Source organism: Strix uralensis, chromosome 1 (assembly GCF_047716275.1).
Source record: "Strix uralensis isolate ZFMK-TIS-50842 chromosome 1, bStrUra1, whole genome shotgun sequence".
NCBI classification, from domain to species: Eukaryota; Metazoa; Chordata; class Aves; order Strigiformes; family Strigidae; genus Strix; species Strix uralensis.
This window is the reverse complement of record NC_133972.1, coordinates 26,214,732-26,233,900: the sequence shown is the minus strand read 5'-3', so window position 1 is coordinate 26,233,900 and position 19,169 is coordinate 26,214,732. Positions and strand designations below refer to the sequence as shown.

General features: G+C 37.1%; 1 protein-coding gene across 2 annotated transcripts in view; it reads left to right on the top strand.

The window, feature by feature from the left end:
• Window positions 1–19,169, top strand: part of STT3B (STT3 oligosaccharyltransferase complex catalytic subunit B) — a 52,501-nt gene that overhangs the window by 27,959 nt on the left and 5,373 nt on the right. The window contains exons 5-13 of one of the 2 annotated variants that reach the window (XM_074860774.1): window positions 1,388–1,487; window positions 6,012–6,110; window positions 7,713–7,859; window positions 10,518–10,566; window positions 12,214–12,368; window positions 14,098–14,309; window positions 15,152–15,339; window positions 15,834–16,005; window positions 18,346–18,519. In XM_074860774.1, the coding sequence (XP_074716875.1) occupies window positions 1,388–1,487; window positions 6,012–6,110; window positions 7,713–7,859; window positions 10,518–10,566; window positions 12,214–12,368; window positions 14,098–14,309; window positions 15,152–15,339; window positions 15,834–16,005; window positions 18,346–18,519 (1,296 nt within the window). The remainder of the gene's footprint in view (window positions 1–1,387; window positions 1,488–6,011; window positions 6,111–7,712; window positions 7,860–10,517; window positions 10,567–12,213; window positions 12,369–14,097; window positions 14,310–15,151; window positions 15,340–15,833; window positions 16,006–18,345; window positions 18,520–19,169) is intronic. The other variant, XM_074860780.1, reaches the window with a different exon arrangement.

Genomic DNA, 19,169 nt, shown 5'->3' with positions numbered 1-19,169 from the left:
TTCAATACAGTCTTCAGTGCTTAGATTTGGTTTAATATTTTGATATTAGAGGTGCAGGTCTCTCGTCCATACAAACTGTCTGCTACCTGCATCATTCAAACCTTTCCCTAAATATGACAGTGTCCTAATTGCACATTTGTTCTTACTGTATTTTGTCTTACCTGTCTTCATATAATATTTTCTCCCATTAAATAAACTTGCCTGTGTAAGCCATGATACTTCATGCTAGTAATTTGGCAATAGGATCATGATAATCTGAAATGCATTTCTAGAAAACTTAGAAGATTTCTGATCTACTTGTTTCATGGTTTCTGAATTGGTTACCCCAGGTTTTGAAATGCTGGATTTGTAGTATAAGTATCAAAAAACAGTAGTACTTGGCCTTGTCCTTATTTTAGAATCTGTTCTACAGAACATAGTCATTTGGGTTTCTTTTTGGATTCTAGGGCTTTAAAAATATGAATCTAAGCCCTAAAGTACAATTAAAGTGAAAACCGCATTAGCTACTGCATTCTAAAAAGGAAGATCTAGGGTAGGCATGGTGCATATGGGAGAAGTCTAAACTGTAATTTGATAAGAGGACATGTGTTAAAATACAGATTGTCTAGTCAACATTAGCCCTTCTAAATATGTTAGAAATTTAGATAACACATTGTAATGAATTAAATCTTTCTCTAAACCAGCCACCAGTGATACGTTGATAACATTGTAGTGTTTCAGTTCTAAGTACACCATACAGGTGCTTCTCGAGTGTTGCTGTTACTACAGGTCTGCGATATCTATGATATTGTTGTACACCATTCCACGGTGCTCAGCCCTGCTTCCCTCTGTGCCCACCCCATTCTTTTTGGTATTTTCCTTACACTGCAACATGCATTGGCTGCTTTGCTCCAGGAGTTCTGCTCCCAGAGGTGTACCTTGCTTCCTTTCTCCTCTCTGGCCACAGATACTGTTCTCAGTCCCCAGCAAAAAGTGCAGAGCATGGTGGTAAATTTGCATGTCAAAGGAAAATTTGGGGCCCTACATGGGAGTCATACTGCTGCCTTGTGCTGCAGCCTTCACCATGGGGAAAAGTCCCCAGCATCCCATTCTTGTTTGCCAGTGTGACCAGACTAGTTTGGGAGGAGGAGGAGATACAGGAAGGATAGCCTGGAAAATCCACCAGCCCATTTCAAAATTTTTTGATATGTGGGGGGTTTTGTTGGGTTTTTTCTTTTCTGATAATAAATGTTGAGAAGGATTCTGGTGACATTACTGTAGTTCTGACTCCTTGTCTGGATGGGGTTTGTGTTTACTTGTTAGACCATCAGGATGTATACATTTAGCATTGGCTATCCTAAGAATTTGCAGATATTTTCAGATCTATTTCCTATTCCATTTCTCATAGGTCTCTGCATGGGGTGGTTATGTTTTCATCATCAACCTTATTCCACTGCATGTGTTTGTTCTGTTGCTGATGCAGAGATACAGCAGGAGGGTTTACATCGGTAAGTTTTGTTCATTGAATAGTCATTCTCAAATGCTTACTCATGAGATATGAAATTAATTATACTGAGTGTTTTGTATCAAGTGAGAATTAAGTAATTGTATATCAGGTTGCATTTTTAAAATTTGATTACCAATTATAGTCAGTCATTCTCTACAACATGGAAATAACGAGTTAAAACATATTCACACTTCCAGAATTTCATATATGTAGCTTCTAATTAATTTTCTCTTTCCTAGTGACTGAAAAAAAAATAATTGGGTATTTGTAGAATCCTTTTAATATATTTTTTTATATATATATATATATAATGTATGTGTCTGTAATAACGTTTAATTTTTTTGCCTTTTCCCAGTATGTTAAACAGTTGCTATTTTTAAAAGTTGAGCAGTAGAAATTATGCAAACATACGGTATATTGTGACATACGTGAGAAAAGACGAGAGGAATTTTAAGCAGCCATGCATGTTTTATATAACCTAGGCTAAAAAGTCATGTAAGAGTCTGTCCACTCCTCCTTAAGATTTTATTGGGTTAATGGGTCAGCCTTCCTTCCAGTTCCAGGAATGTGTGAATAGTGATCCTAGGAGACTAACTTTTTATTTGATTTGCCTGACATTTAAATACTCTGTAAACTGCTTTTACAGAGACTTTATGATTTAAATCAGTTGCCCATGGTGTAGGTGTGTGGATGAAATAAATAATAAGCAATTCAAAGCTTTATAAGTTAGCTAGAACATTTTGACTCCCTAGTGTGAAATCTTTACAATAAATAGTTTGAGAACATAATATGAGTTGAAGTGTAATATTGCAGGACGTTTCATATTTGTAAATATATTTTCATTACCCATTTTGATACTGTTTTATCTTTGTATTTTTAATTATTCTGATGCTTTTTTTAGTGCCTGCTAGAGAAATTACTGTATTTATGTATATATTTGAACCATTATATACTATAAGAATTTCTCAATTTACTCATCTTCAGATTTGTATTTTTATTACCAAAGCTATAAATATTGGTTTCATGCTTCTTTGTTAATCTGTTTATGTAATTTAGAAATGGAAATTCTTTTTTTAAAAAAAGAAAAAAAAAAAAAGCTCTAGCCCATCTTTAATTTTTAATGTTAGTACTACTTCTTCATTAACTACTACTTCATCACTTAAGGGGAAAGTAATTTATCTTCTTTCACTTAAAAAATTGTTTTATTGAATATTTTTATTTTCCAATTTCTATGAGTTAGGCAAGAGAAAATTAAATTTACTAATTATAAAATCCGGAAGCAATGTGGTAACCAGAAACAACAAAGAATAAACACTCTTGCTTTTTCAGGTTTCAATGAACTAGTCTTTGAAATCGTCTGGGGAAAATACTACTTCAGGTTCATATGAATTAAAGACTTTGGCAGACGTTTGTTTTGCAAATAGCTACAGTGTTTTGAGATGTTATTGCCCTTCAGCTGTGAGGGAGATGTACTTCAGCAGAGCTGTCAGAATGAAAATGTGATTGCTGCTCTCCTGTTTCATTGAAACCGCTGGCTTAATTTAAGTTTTCATGGGAAGCCTTACACAGAGAAGTCTGTACATCTCACATTATTAGTATGTGATTTCTAGGATTGTTTAACAGGATGTTTTTGTAAAACAGGTAAGAATGTTCAAGCACTTCTGAGAGGAAATTCAAGTGTGCTTCACTCCCAAACTATTCAGATAGGGAGAAGAGTTTGCAAAAGGTCATTGAAATAAGGAGAATAAAGATATTCTTGGAGTTTCTGTGATAAGCAATTGCTAGTGTGCCTGCAACAGTCTCATAATTCTCAAAAAACTACCGATGTGCAGCTAAAACTTTTGTAAACTATTGTGAGCTGACAGTAGCTAGTAAAATTTGCATCCATTTTACTATTACCAAGAATTTTGGGGGGTTTAATCTCTAGATCAGTTGATTAATTATATTTTAAACTAGCATGAGCCTAACTTTTGTAATAGATGAATGATTAACATCATAACAAAGGTAGAGAACACTATTTGGCAGCACCAAAGTTTTTAAAAATAGTGGTGATTTCCTGGTATGTATTTTTCATATGGGTGTTCATACACCAAAGAAAAGGTTAATAGGACATCACCTGATGTGCCTGGCAGTGTAATTCAGAATCATTTAATGAGTAAAAATTTCCCAGAGCATTAACTTTTTGCCAATTTTAAAATATTTTATGACTTGCAGGCAGACGAATTTATCAGCCAGATAGCTTCCGACCCACTTGGCATCGATGGTGATCATGCTACCTACATTTGAAAGCTTATGCTGTGCTTTTTTTTTTTTTGTCTTGACAGTGGTCAGTATCTTTCATTCAGATATTACTAGCTAAATAATTAAGAACAAGTGCTTTGAATTCCAGTGTATTAGCAGCACTTGTATAGGTAAATAACCTCTTTATTCAGATACAGGAGCCATTGGTATTATTTTCTATTATTGTATATGTCATGCTTGCACACTTAAGAGGCTTGGTAATTTTCACTTCGATTTTTTTTTTCCTGTGCAATTTTTCTAAATTCTGGATACTTTTCAGAATATTTAATAAAAATACACTTAAGGATCTTGTAGAATTTAAAACTTCAATAATTCCTTGTTTTATGTCTTTTTTTGTATGATTTTTTAAATGATAAAATGATTTTATCATTTTAATAGTGAGCAGGCATATATTTATATCAACTACTTCAGTATTCTGAAACCTCAGCTGATGGGTGTTTATTTCTGGTGATTATAATCTATTAATTGAAGATATGTGGTCAAGTATTTGATCATACGCTCTGGAGAAGTTTTTCAGTAGGTTCTTTTTGTATTTGTGCAGTGTACAGCAACTAAAATGGTTTGTAAAATGAGTTTATCCACAGCAGGTCAGAATGTTTTTGTTCTTGACCTAGTCAAAGTTATAACCATGAGAATAGCTTGCCGGAATCAAAATTAACTTCTTGTTTTTGAAAAGCCTGTGCAAACAGTAGAATGTAAAGGAGCATGGAAAGTTTGTGATGGTGTGTCACCTTGATGTATCTAAGTTCCTAGAAAAATTGTGTTATTGTGTAAATTGCCAGGTTTTTTCCAATACCAGACAGCATATGTGATAGCTGTTTGAAGGAAGTGGGACTAATAGATGGGGGGGAGGGGGGAAGTGGGCATAGACAGTATAGCAGTTTCAGGGCTGGGCTTCAAAACAATGATTTACGATGGTCTAACAAATGTGAAATGTAGTGATTTATGCCAATCATTGAAATTCCACAGGATGGCAGTGTTGTAACACTTTCATGGTACAGTAAATGATTTATGTTGTAGCGAATTCTTCAAAAATTGAGCTTCCTACAGCAAAAAATGTATTTCAGTGACATAGGAGGGCATAGGTCAGTAGCTAGGCCAAGTAGTGCAATACAGATGCTTGAAAGAATATACCAGAGAAGACAGCAAGTAGTTGGAAGTGTCATCACAGCCACTTCTGTGACTTTTGGAAAGCATACAGTACCCTGGGAGCATAATCTCCCAGTGAGACCACACAGCTGCTATGGAAACAATACCACTGGTAAATGATGTGCTCCCCAAACCTGTTCTTACAGAGGTTAGCAAAGGATTGTGTGAGAACAGGGATCTCTTCATAAGATCAAGGCCATAACAAAGAGAGTGGTTTATGATTTGTAGGAGTGTTTAAAAATCTGGAAGGTGGATTATTGCTGTTTGCCACTGAAGGAACAAAACTTCATTTGGACTTTAAGTTGGCTGGTTACTTCAAATGTAATCAGACTCATGGCTGTTCATAGTTGGTATTTCTCTCTTCCCCTCCCCTGTCCGCCTTGAAATACTGAGGACCAAAACCCTGTCAAAATAAAGTGTATGAATCTTAGTGCATACATAATAATTATGCATGTTATTAATACAAATATTAATATTAATGATCTTGGCTTCTACTTTCTGGGGGGTTATGAGTCCCCATGGTTGATACAGATCCATTAATACATATGCTTAATATTAATTTTTAATTCTATTGCTTTTCAGTTTCTTGGCATGCCTCTGCTCTTGTGTTAAAAAAAGAACAAGCATACCTCCTTGCATTTTCTAAATAGGTAGTGGACTCTTAAACGTTTGGCTTTTGAGGTCTGGTCCCTTCAACTTCTCCTCATACAGAAAACTTCTTTTGTCGTTTCTTATCTGAGAGCTCTTCTGCCACCCATGGTGCGTGAAAACAAGATGGAAAAACTATTCCCAAGCTAGAACATCTGGGGTAGATGGATTACTTCCCTAGGAGGAGAAAAAACAGTGTGATTAGAACAACAATACTTTGCTATTTCCTCTAAAATTGGGTACAGAAGGCAGGTTTATTCTAGTCGAAGGAGGAAAAAGTAATGAGGATGACTGAAATATTATGATATATGTCACTGAAGTTGGGGGGAAGATGGACTATTATGGAACCGATGCTTTTTGAAATGCATGTGTTCATTTTCTTCCCACCTTTCTTTTCCTTCCCTATCCTCACTCTTTTTTTTCCTAGCATATAGCACTTTCTACATCGTGGGGTTAATATTATCGATGCAGATACCTTTTGTGGGATTTCAGCCAATTAGAACAAGTGAACACATGGCAGCTGCAGGTAAGAAAATTAAATGTCTGCTTCCAAACAGTCTGCTTAGCGCAAGAAAACCTCAAACACTTGTGGCTTTGTTTCCTTGTATTAGAAAGAACACATACTAACAAACTAAATTGTTAAAGAAAAAGAGGTACAATTTAGTGTCTGTAGGGAAGTTTTGTTTCCAGTTGACACATTATCCTTCTTTGTGTGAGCTAATGGAGGTAAAATGCCTCCATAACACTAGATCAGTTATGCATTCTGACAAGCCCTTATTTTACACGTTGATAATCTCTACTGTTTTGCAATATAATGTTGCCTTCAAGCATCGTACAATTGAAACATTCCTTATTGGTAAACGCAGTTTTTACTGAGCCATTGGGTTTTAGAGTTGATCGTCTTCTGTAATTTTTCAAAGTGGGTTAAATACAGATGACTTAATTTCCTGATCAGGAGTCTGATTTTTAAATAACTGATTTCAATCTTGTTTGATTCTCCTTATTTCTTTAAAGTAAGTTGATTTTTCAGTAGTTGTTAAGTCAGACGTTTTGATTTCTTGACAGCAATAACCTCTACTAAGACTGATAGGTTTATGTTTAACTGCATACACTGTTTGTGTGACACAGTTTAGTTTGTTAGATTCCTCAGGTTTTTTATTATGTGTAGTCACTTACCAAGGTGTATTTGGGACAGCAATCTGAATAAAGTTTACCAGAAAAATAGAGATTTTTTTTTTCAACAATCTGAATACAATGGAAAGAGTAAAGATTATCGAGACACATTTTGCCTTTGAAGAATTTAATATTTATTTAGTGAACAGAGTTTGTGTCTTTCTGTAAGTGTTCAGAACTAGTGAATTCCAACATTGTACTCCTCCAATTTATTGTTAAATTGAAGAAAGACCATATACTTGAGTTCTGTTTTCTTCTTCTGCCAGCTACCAGTGAATTTTCACTTTTGAATGGACTAATTGTTGGATTGATCTGATTCTGTACATTGAAATGAGTAACAACAGAAATATCACATCCAAGTTCTGGTTAATGTTAAATTCTGAACAGCCTTTTTGAGGATGTGGGGTACTTACCCAGTGAATTCTGGTGTTTTAACAGTAGCTTTATATAATTCAGTTGTCTGTATCATTTAATGCGTGTTTGTTTTCTTTCATAAATCTTCCTGGTTTGTTCAGTAGCTTAATTTCCATATATTTCTATATTAGCCTTGTTTGTGCGTTGGCTGGGGTCTGTCTTAATTTTTCACCAGGTTGAGGTATGTTAAGATGTGGTTTTGTCATAATCAATGCAAGCTAGTTTTCAGGTGATCCTCTCCCTTACCCCCAATTTAATTTGGGAGCAAAGAGGTGGTGGCTGTTGGAGCTCTTGGTATAATAAGCAAAGAATGTTTCCGAGAGTATTTTCTCTCATTGCAAGTTTCTGTCATTGCAAGAAAGTATCATCCCTGTGAAGTATTAAAGGCTATTTGTCAGAAAGTGATTTTATATTACTTTTTAGATGTAAGGGTGTACCTTACATTTATTTTTCTAATTAAAATCTAGCCAAAGTATGCCAGTTGTTTTAACAGCTGTTACTGCTTTTGAGCATATAAACAAAAACTTTCCTCTTTCTTTAGGTGTTTTTGCACTGCTGCAGGCGTATGCATTTTTGCAGTATCTGAGAGACAGGTTAACAAAGCAAGAATTTCAGACATTGTTCTTCTTGGGTGTCTCGCTAGCTGCTGGTATTGTATTCCTGAGCGTCATCTATTTGACATACACAGGTAAATAAATGTGAAACTAGTTTACTTTTGGAGCAGGTAAACCAGATGATCAACATTTGTTTTAGTCTAAAGTAGTTGTTGGCAATGCTGCAACAAAGTTACTCTATATTTCTGTGTGTTGGAATTCAGTGTGATTTCTGGGCTGCAAGAAAAAAAAAAAAAAAAACACTTCGCAGCATCATTCCAGTATTTTGGGATTATCCACAATCCACCTAATAATGTATGAAGTCAGACTGGCTGAGGAACATACCTATAGCCAAAGCCTATTATGAAGATACATATAGCTAATCTATTCTGAATAGTGTTGATAGGTCAAGGTCAGATTGCTTGCTTCCTGAAATCCTTGAATCTGATTTCTGTATCACTGGAATTCATCTGTAAGTTCTACTTTACTGCTGTGGTTCGGCCTCCAATCTTCAAGGCAGTTCTATGCAATGTCACAAGAACAAGCTTGTCTTTGCTTCGTTGTCGTCCCCAGCCTCACTGCCATCTTCTGATTCCATCATATACTTGGTGATCTAATACCATACTTCTTTACCCTGATGAAGAAAAAGCAATCTTATTTTCCTAGCTAAATATGTGTTACCCATGCAAAAATTGGCTTCTGCTTGGTTTAAATTGCATGATCTTAATATTATACCTCAAATACAGTTCTGTTTTGTCAGAGTTTTATTTTGGGGAAAAAAAAACTTTCCTGAAATGTAACCCGTTTTTATTTTAACTGACTTCTTTCTTGTACTTCTTTTTAGCAATGTTTCTGGTGTAATTTTTTTTTTGTATCAGTGGTTTAACATTTTGGACTAATAGCAGTTTTATTTTTGTTAATGACTATACCATTATTTAAAAAAAATACTTAGCATCTCTATTTATTTGAAAGTCTTCTAAAACTTGATGGTTTATGATTTGCTTTTCAGTATGTATAAGCAGGTCCTACTAATACTTAGCAAAAATTTTCAGACTGGCATATGAAAACAAAATTCAGCTTCTAATCTCAGTGTGCAGCAAAATATGTCTTCTGTTGCACTTCTTAGGAGGTGTTGATTTCAACTTCTGAAATTCACTGATTGGTATCACTGCTTCACCAGATGGAACAAACCTCGTTCCCTCAGCTTCTGCTATGCTGCATGATCTGAGCTCCTGACTGTCTCGCAGCACTCTGATCCCTCTATGGTTTTTTTAATAAACCTCTTGTAGAAGGCTGCCCACATCTGGACCCTGTATCCCAGGTGCAGCACCTGGAAGAAGGGGTTTGAGGTTCTGGATTGAAGTCCTGCCTGCCATAAGGCATGTCAGCCACTCTTTTCAATTTAGCATGGTTCACTGTTTTGGCCTCAGGGATATTTTTACGTTTTACTAGCCACCAGCTGGACCCCGATCCACTGAGTACTACTTTGAGCTTGTCAGGACAGCCAATTTTCAATCCATCAAATGGTCTGTTTGTCCAGCCCATTCTTCCTCATCTTAGAAATGAGAAATGAGGAAAATGGTTCAAAAAGCATTTAGTAATGTATTTCAGGAGGCTGTGCTCCGTGATCTTTTCAGGGACTTAGGTCTGTAGTTTCCTGCATATTCCTTCTTGCCTTTCCTTGAGGAGTAGCATTAGCCATTTTGCAGGCACCAGAGGCCTCCCTTATCACCGTGATGAAGATGGTGGGTAGTTACCACAGGGGCCAACTCTTTCAGCACCCTCAGGTGAATGCCAGCTAATCTGGTTTGGATCGTCCAGATAACACCATAACGGGCAGTTCCCCATCTGCTGGCAGCTCCTCTGCTTGTGCAGGCAGTGGTTTGGGAGGAAGCTTTGCATCTGAAGACTGAAGGGAAAATTATGTCTTGTCAAACATTAACCACAATATTTAAATGTCTAAACTAGATACTAAACTAAAATCTTCAGTCAGATTATACTAATTTTAAATATCAGATAGAGGGAAGACTTACTGGGTCATGCACAAAAGACTTGGGTAATAAATAAAAGGATTTAACTTTCTCTTACTTCATCTTGTCTGTATCTGTCTCCAGAGGGAGCTGAAACAGTGGCAAGGAACGTGGAAATAAAATCTAAGAATCATCTTTCATCTGATAATGATACTGTTCCTTTTCATCTTAACGATATTCAAGTATCTAAAGGCTTTGTTTAAAAAAGATAATGTGGAAAGCTTATCAGCATGTCTAGTAGCAGCTTTTATATTCCGTGTCCCATGCTGATCCAACAGTAGAGAAACAGTAGGAAGCTAGTGTTTCGCTGAGCATTAGTGTTTTGGCTATAGATGATTTCCAGTGTCCTGCTCAGCCATTTCAGGAAAATTAAATACTTTCTTACCAAATATGTTTTCTTTTTCTTATACTTTTTTACGGAGTATAGGTTCCTATCTGTCATATTGTTTTATTTTATTTGTTATTGCATTGCTTTGACTTTGGAGGTGTGCACATCTTGATACTCGATGAGTACAATGTGATCCTGTAAGACTGTGTTCTTCTGAAAGTAGCTTCATGGTTGGTAGACTTTATAGCCTGCCTAATGCAGTAGGTCTGGTTCACATATATTACAAGTTCAGTGCAATTTCTTTGGTTTTGTGCTATAATTTGAGGGAGTAGAAAAATTATTGCATTTAAATACCTAGGCAGCAAAAGGGTTTTTTTTCCCCTTCTCTTTTTCAGGTTATATTGCTCCTTGGAGTGGCAGATTTTATTCATTGTGGGACACTGGGTAAGTAAGCATAAAGGATATAAGGATTTAGATATCAATAGCATTCTACTGAAAACTAACAAGCTTTTGCGCTCCTCATCCTCAAATCCATTTAGTATTTCAGTCAAGGAGAATATAGTGGGCTTTAATCAGTTATCTAAAGAGAGCATTTGTACTCACTGTTTCATGATTTTTGCAGCCATTTCGCTAATTAGTCTATTAAATTTCTTGCTTCTTTGGAAGTTGTTGAATATGTAATGTATGTTTTTTTTCTAGATGAAATTGCATTGCTTCTCATCATAAAATAACCAAAACCCGTACCAACAATTGAGGACACATTTAAAAATTACCAAGAGCCTTAAACTTAGGCTATTTTCATTGTGCAACATTGTACGAAATGACGAAGATGTTGCACATGTGATCTTGCGTGTTGCCTGTTCATTATGTCCATACATCTGGTTTGTGTATACAGATGTCTACTCTGAACAATTCTGGTTTATTCATGTGTGTTTTCATGGGTAAAAACCTGTGCTAGTTAATCTTTTGTTTTAGTTAACCTTTAAAATTCCTATGTTGGATTCTTTAGCCAGCTAGGAGAAGAGGAATAAAGCCAAAGATATTTTTCTCAGATAAATGTATTTAAGGTGAAATTCAATTGGTGGATTTTTTAAGATTAAAAGCAGAGATAGGAGAACTTCAGACTTTTGCTGTTCAGCTTTTTTCAGGCTCCAAAGTCCAGCTCATACAGGATTCTGTAGCAACTCTGTAATAAATGTGGTAGAATAGATGTCAGTAAAGAAGCCTCAGCTTTATTTGAAGAACATAGAGATGTTCTTTGCCTATAAATGAAGTGGTCTATATATATACACAAAGCATTAAACTTTTGAGGGCTTGTCTACATTAGAAAATCGTATTGTGTTAAAACACACAATGGAGTTTTGAATGAGAACTAGATCTCAGTGAAGAAAAGGACATATGATTCTATGATGTGTTTGATACCTCACTGTTCAGTCATGTAGCACCCCAGATTAGGTCTGTATGTGTAGCTGTCTTTAATATAGAACACAGTTTTGTCCTTGTCTGCACTGAGTGTTTGACATGTTGTTTAGTTGATATGTATTTCCAAGTGTAGACAAGGCCTGATTTTTTTATTTTTTTTTTTTCAGCATCTAAAAGAATGTGGGGGCATCAGTAACTGGTCTGGTATTTAATATGGGAACTTTCTATACTAAGAAAATGAAGATGTTCTGTGTAGAGGAGAGTTTTCAAAATAGTGTTGAAAATCTAGGGGACTTACTGGAATGGATGATTATCTCTTTGAAATGTAATGATGGGGCTTCCATAGCTGCGTGTTTTCATTTTGGTGAATTTGTCTTTGTATTTAGCTGTAACAAAACAAAACATCCATAATTTTCACTCTTTTAATTAGTATGGAAATAATCCTTTATATTGGTGTTTTCAGTAACTCTATACACCAAATACTTACTAAATACAGTAAGACCTGGGGAGTTTTATACGAAAAGTTGCATTAGATTTCTGCTGAATAGAGCAGCTGCCATTTTAAATTGAAATGCTTCCTTTGAAATGGATTTCAGAATTCCTAATGTTTACAATTTTTAATAATTTTATCTTTTCAAAATAATTTGAACTGAATTTTTTTTAAAAAAGGTATGCGAAAATTCACATCCCGATCATTGCCTCTGTGTCTGAGCATCAGCCTACAACATGGGTTTCCTTCTTTTTTGATCTGCATATTCTCGTGTGTACTTTCCCAGCAGGGCTGTGGTTCTGTATCAAAAACATCAATGATGAAAGAGTCTTTGGTAAGAGAAACTATTTTAAAATTGTTTTGAAAAACCTTGCCTTCAACTTGATTCTATTTGGTTTTGTTTGCTCAAAGCTGGTATATGGCTTGTTCTAAAAAAGGTTTAAAAGTGATTTGTTTAAAGATAATTAGTAAAAGTTGCCTGCATCCAGCAGTATTTAAAACCTTTTATAAAAATGGAGAGATTGGTGAATTGGTGATGGGAGTGTTGTCCCAAGAGGTGGGATTGAAATATTTGTCAGTGTCGCTGTGTTCTGCAGCAGGAGCTGCTGCTCTTCCACACGCTGGTCTTGCAAACCATGCGCTGGGGAGCAGTTCCACAGTACAGTTCAGCCAGATGAGCAGCAAAGGGAAGGTCCCTACCCTACGCAGGCTGTAAGGCAGCTGACCCATCCCTGGGTGTCTGGCACTCAGCCCATCACAGATGATGATTCAAAATGCCTTTTCTTTCCAGATTTTCTGCCGTTTTAGTGAACTGAATCATTTGCTGTGCTAGATAAGGCACAAGCCTAAGCGGAGGTGTGGGGTCTCCCTCTGTCAGTGACAACAAATTGTTTATTTGTATAAAGCTGTACTGTGAAAGCAGACTTTTAAAATTATGAATGGGACTTGTAAGGATGTAATTTGAAGTAGTAGCCCAAATGGAGCAGTGATGATCACTTGGATCTTGGGCTTTTACAGGGACAGGAGGCTCCAGGCTAATATAGCTGCTCTTAAGATTGCCTGAGAGGTAGGTGGGCAGTGGGAACATTCACTGTGTTAAATCCAGTGACTCAGAGGTGCTCTGTGTCTTACAATGAGTCCTTGTCAAGACCGGTGCTGGGCAACTCGCTTTCAGCCTCCTACTGCTGCATCAGCCAGTTAAGTCAGCATAAAGAGACCTATGAGTGAGAATGGAGAGCCATACTACTTCTCTGTAAAGTAGAAAATATTTATGTAATGTAATCTGATAAATCAGGGTCCCTTCATGATTTCTGTGGCAAATCTTTCACAAAGCTCTAGTGTTAAACTGTAGCGGACAAAGAGTAACCACTATTAATTGAACAATAGATGTTCCTAACCAGGGTACACAGGTTGGTTTGGGTTTGTTTTTTCCTTCTAAGAAAAGTGTTCTGAATATTGCTTACTATTCTGAAAATCTTGGTTTGGGTTTTTTAGGGGGGCAGGGGGAGTGGAGATAATACTCTTCAGGAAAACTTACTTCAGAATAAGGCTTGCAGTGTCATATTATTTGTCTTTATGGAATTATAATGTAGACAAGCCCCCAATTTGTCCACAGAGATCTCTAACTTAAATTAAAATTTGATATTTACATGAAATTCTAACACTTCCTTTTGCTTTTTCAGTTTCAGTAACTTGTCTAAAGCTGTTTGACCTTAATCAAATTAAGCTATCTGCTATTGCAGTAGTATTTTTGGTGTGTGATATTAAATTTCACTAATAATGTATCTTCTGACACATTATTAATGAATATGAAAATGAGGTGGTGTTATTGGTAACAGTTGTCAGGATGAACTTCAGGAAGGGTTTGAGGCTTAAAAGGGATAAACGTTAATTGAACTGTATCTCTGTAAATTAAAAAGCAATGAAATGCAAGAGACATACTCATGTCTTTATATACACAGATGCTCAACCCACTTCCAGAAGTAGTTTTATGGAGAGCATGTATGTGTGCAGTCAGAGTGAGTTTTATTTTCTAAATTTCATCAGTAGATGTTTCTTTGCAGTTGCTCTGTATGCAATCAGCGCCGTTTACTTTGCTGGTGTGATGGTTCGGCTGATGCTCACTTTGACTCCTGTGGTCTGTATGCTGTCTGCAATTGCTTTCTCCAATGTCTTTGAGCGTTATTTGGGTGATGATATGAAGAGGGAAAATCCACCAATAGAGGACAGCAGTGATGAGGATGACAAAAGGAACCCTGGCAACCTGTATGATAAGGTGAGGGAGCAAAAGTTAAAAGTCAGAAAACAGCCTGTTTCTTCTTCTTCTTTTTTTTCCTTTTGGTCACAATATTTTAAAAGTCACTGGAGGTCTGAATCAGTAGCAATTAGATTTAGAACAAGTATTGACGTTCTCCAGTAAGATATCCTGAAAAAAAATCAGTGTCAGTGTAGAATTGGTTCCTTCTAGCTTGATTGGTGATGAGCCTTTAACCTAAAGGAAGCGTGCAGTGTTGACCCAGCTTTCTATAGAAGCGATGGCAGACAGCTGCTCACTCCCTGTAACTAGTTATAGCAGTTCTGTGTCACTGTCTCCATGTTTCCTTCTTGTATTTCCTCTTAGACATGGTGAAATTAAAGAATAATATGTTTTATGGAAAAGTATTTCTATACGTAAACTTGCATACTCTCTTAATCATGAAGAAGATGCTGTTGGGTACAGATTTTTTCTATCTCTTGGGCTTTGTTAGACTGGCCCTGACAATGCACGAGCCTTGGGTTTCCCCCTTTTCCCCACAGTAAATATCTGTGCTTTTCTCTCTTCCACTTTGCCTTATAAAAGGGCATCATCATACTGAGCCAAACCAAGGAAGCCATGTGTTGACCCCCACGTAATAGGTTTTTTCTTCTGAAAGAAGCTTTCAAGGAATCATCCATTTTTACAAGTTGCTGGATTGTCAAAATATTATTGTGCATACTTAGTCAATTTACGCTACAACTTGGTCTAGCTTTACTGTATCACATAGCACTTACGGGGTGCATGTGGTGAAGAAAAGGTCGTGGGTTCCATTGTCAAGGGTGATAAAAGTTGCCATAACAGATATATTTGTGTTTGTTTAGGCAGGCAAAGTGAGAAAACACGTATCTGAACAGGAAAAAACAGAAGAAGGACTGGGTCCCAATATCAAAAACATTGTTACTATGCTGATGCTGATGTTGTTGATGATGTTTGCTGTTCACTGTACCTGGGTAACTAGCAATGCATACTCCAGCCCCAGCGTTGTTCTCGCTTCCTATAACCATGATGGGTAAGTAATGTCTACAGCTCTGAAAATAATTAAAGAGCAAAAGCCTTTCTACTTCCTTTGCATTAGTGATTTGCTTTACATTCTTTTAATCACTTCTTATTATATTAAGGCAGAATTGTCACCTGAATAAAAAATTCTTAATACTCTAATTTTCAAAAAGATACAACATTTTCTGAAATATTTAATGTAAATACATAAAAATAATCCTATCCAAAGCCAATAAAGATGATGGTTAAAAAAAAAAGTTTTTGAGTCAATTGGTAAAACTTGTTTATGAAGATATATTCAACTGGAAATTCATTTAGTCACATCTTCAAAAACAGTTCAGCTTCTGGCCCGTCGGTTGTCAGTGGGCTCAAACTTACGACTGCAGGTGACTGACAGGAGCTGAACGGATAAGAAAACCCAGATTTGTGAGCCCTGATCTATCATGGTTCGGTTAATTTGTTGCTAGTATTTGTACCGATGTGACTAAAGTGAACTCTGTTCTTCAGCACTCGGAATATCCTAGATGACTTCAGAGAGGCCTACTACTGGCTGAGGCAAAACACAGATGAGCACGCCAGAGTGATGTCATGGTGGGACTATGGCTATCAGATAGCAGGAATGGCAAACCGGACAACCTTGGTCGATAACAATACTTGGAACAACAGCCACATAGCCCTGGTAAGGGTGGAAACACCAGAATGTTTACATTGCAGTCAAGTAGGAAATTGTAAACGTCTGTTGATAGAGAGTATGATACTAAGGAAACACAGAGGTGGAAAGAATATATTTTTTGCATTTATTAGAACTCAAGTATAAGGAGTTTTGGGACTGGAAGGAATCAATTTTGGTTTTGGAGTTTCCATTTTGCTTACTTGGAGTTTCCAAAACTTCACTTCCACTTCAGTTTCTCTTCTTTTCTTTGTGGGAGGATAGACAAAACCTAATGTAACCATTCCCCTCATGATTGGTGCTACAGCAGCTTACCTGGTACCACAACTTTTCTGGCACTGTCCAAATAGGGATCATTTCAGTTCAGCAGTGTCTTTGCTGACCAGAATTTTGAATGGCATGTGAAAACTGACCACATGAAACAACAAATTTTCAGGCATCTTGGAAATTAAAGAGTTGTCAATAGCAACGGAAGTGTTGCAGATTTGATGCGGTTCTGTCTTCTCAAATTTGCAGTTAGACAAAACATCTGTACATTTAATTTCGTCCACTTCTGAAGAGTAAGTTTAAGCTTTGTGCATGTGCTTGAAAAAGCAGGGTGGTAGCATTGCCTGTGGTTACAGGGGCGCCACCATGGGCAGCTTCAACTTTTTCAGAAACAAAAGAATGCGCTGTACTGTAGCTGGGTTGCAGTCTTCCTAGGTGCTGTGTAATGACTCATCATCACTCATCCCTCAGGGATGACATCAGTCATCGCTCAGTGGCTGTTTCTTCCCAGAAGACCTATGTCACGCTACATGGGCAGTGGGGGAAGGGCTTGAGGAACGTACTAGGATAGTTTCTTGTCCTGTGTCAGTAGTCAGTACAGCAGTTGGACCAGACCTGCAGACAAGCAGTGTTCAAAATCAATGAACTAATTGAGCTGTGCTTTGAGCGTACAAAGTCCTGAAAAAATGTGTGTTGGGGAAGGGGGAATCACATGTACGTGCTTCTGACAGGGGCAGGGAACTCAGGTCAGCCCAAAGCAAGCTTGGGAAATTGTACTGTTGGTGCTAACATCAGTCAGCAAGCCCTCCCAGGTACTCTGAGGCACTTTCTCTTAGGTTGCTTGTTGACCTGACAGCGTTGGTGTGTTTTGATGGACATTCAACTGTGATAACTTGATGGGCCTCCCTCTTCTACAAGGGGTAGGAGTGCAGGTGCTGGATCTAAACCAACAGATCCCTTCAGGACAAGGTGCATTATATGAACAGAGAGGCTGTGGAAGTCATCTGTATTGCATGAGCACAGTAACCAGATGCATTACAGGAGTTAGCAATGATGGCTTTTAATAGAGAAGTCTCTCCAGTATGACGGCTGGCGCTGCCAGGTTCCATTTCAGAATGAATACTCCTTAAAGGGGGACCCGAGCAATAAATGTGTGTTGTGGCGAATACCTGAACTTGTGCTCTAAACAAGGCATGCCCCAAAGATGTGTCCAGATAACTTCCTCCTGCACAGCAGTGGAAATCTGCCAGATACTTCACCTTGATGAGGACAATGGCCAAGAAGCTGAGGTTCTCAGTCTAAGAGATTGCCGTCTAAGCGTAGCGTTTTCTAATTACGTTTTGAACTGAACGTTACCAATTTGTATGCAATATTGTTTATATTGTAGTTACTCCCTTTTACTACAGCAATACATTATTATGCCTGAAGTAGAAGAGCTCCAATAGTAAACAAAACCACTGACCTAAGTGAATTCTTTAAGTGCGGGAAGTGACTGTGGCAGAGGTTCTGGATACAGCTGTAAAAGTTTTTCAAGGCCAAAACTACATTATGCTTTTAACTCAAGGATGCCTCTGTTCTGACATTTTCTCTGCATAAATTTACCTTGAATTTAATGCTGAGGGTGCCTGCGTGCTGCTGAGTGCAATTCACTTATTAGTGAAGGACAGAGCTCAAGAAAAAAACCCGAGAAATTACTAACATTTCAAATAATTTATTCACTTTGGGCTGTGTCTAAAGCTCTAAAAATAATTCATAATTAGGTATTTTCTGCAATTCTAAGTTTTTGGCAATACAGCCACAACTTGAAAAATCTGTAGGTGCCACAAAAGGAAAACCCTTACTGCTATATTTTTATACTCAAAACACTCATTTCAACAGCAGCACTCCTCTTACAGAGAAGAAAATATTTCAGTTTAGGTTGGGCTTTTGAAGTTTCTAAATATTCACAATGGGTTTTCTTTATCTAGAATGAAAACGTGGGCTTTGGTTGGCAAGTGTGTATTCTTGGGCTTTGGTCTGTCAGGTCTGCAGACCTGTTTGGGCAGCTATGCTGGTATTTAAGATATTTTTGCTGTGATACAGGTGGGAAAGGCAATGTCATCAAATGAGTCAGCAGCATACGAGATCATGAGAAGCCTGGATGTGGATTATGTTTTGATTATTTTTGGTGGTGTGATTGGCTACTCTGGTGATGATATTAATAAGTTCTTGTGGATGGTGAGAATAGCAGAGGGGGAACATCCCAAAGATATTCGGGTAAGTGGAAACATACACAGGAAAACTGAGGCAGCTGAATACTGTATTTCTTTATGTTCATCTCTACTTTTTTTAAAAAAAAACTCAACTATGTCGTTGCTTTTCTGGTAGTGCTCATGACAGTGGAGGGAAATCTCTACTACTTAATGCAGTTTTATTTGAAAAATATGTTATGGGTTGTTTTCTTAGAACAGTAGGAGTGCAGAGGCCTGTAGCCCATTTTCTTTCAATATTTATGGTTTTGAAAGGTCAGTAACCTCAAGAGGTTCTCACTTTTTTGCATGATACTAAAGTATGGGATGTCTTTTGTAATTCTTGTGTGTGTGTGTCTCACTGTGCACCATCATACTTTAAAAAAGTAGGAGTGTTCAGACTGTTTAAATAGTTGGCATTACAGATTTCTTCAAACTCTGGAATAGTGGGAGACAAGTGTTAATATTGACTTATGTAGAGTTTAAGTTACTCAAACATCTCAGAGATTGCAGAAGTCTGTAGTAATATTTTCTTAAGCCTAACAAAACCTTCTAGATATTGGGCACAGGCTTAAGGGAGTAGCCTGCGTGCATAGTTTCATCTTGTACTGGAAATGAAAATGGCAGAAATGTTTTGTTTAAACACTGTGCACATATGAAGTTTATGGTAACACTGCA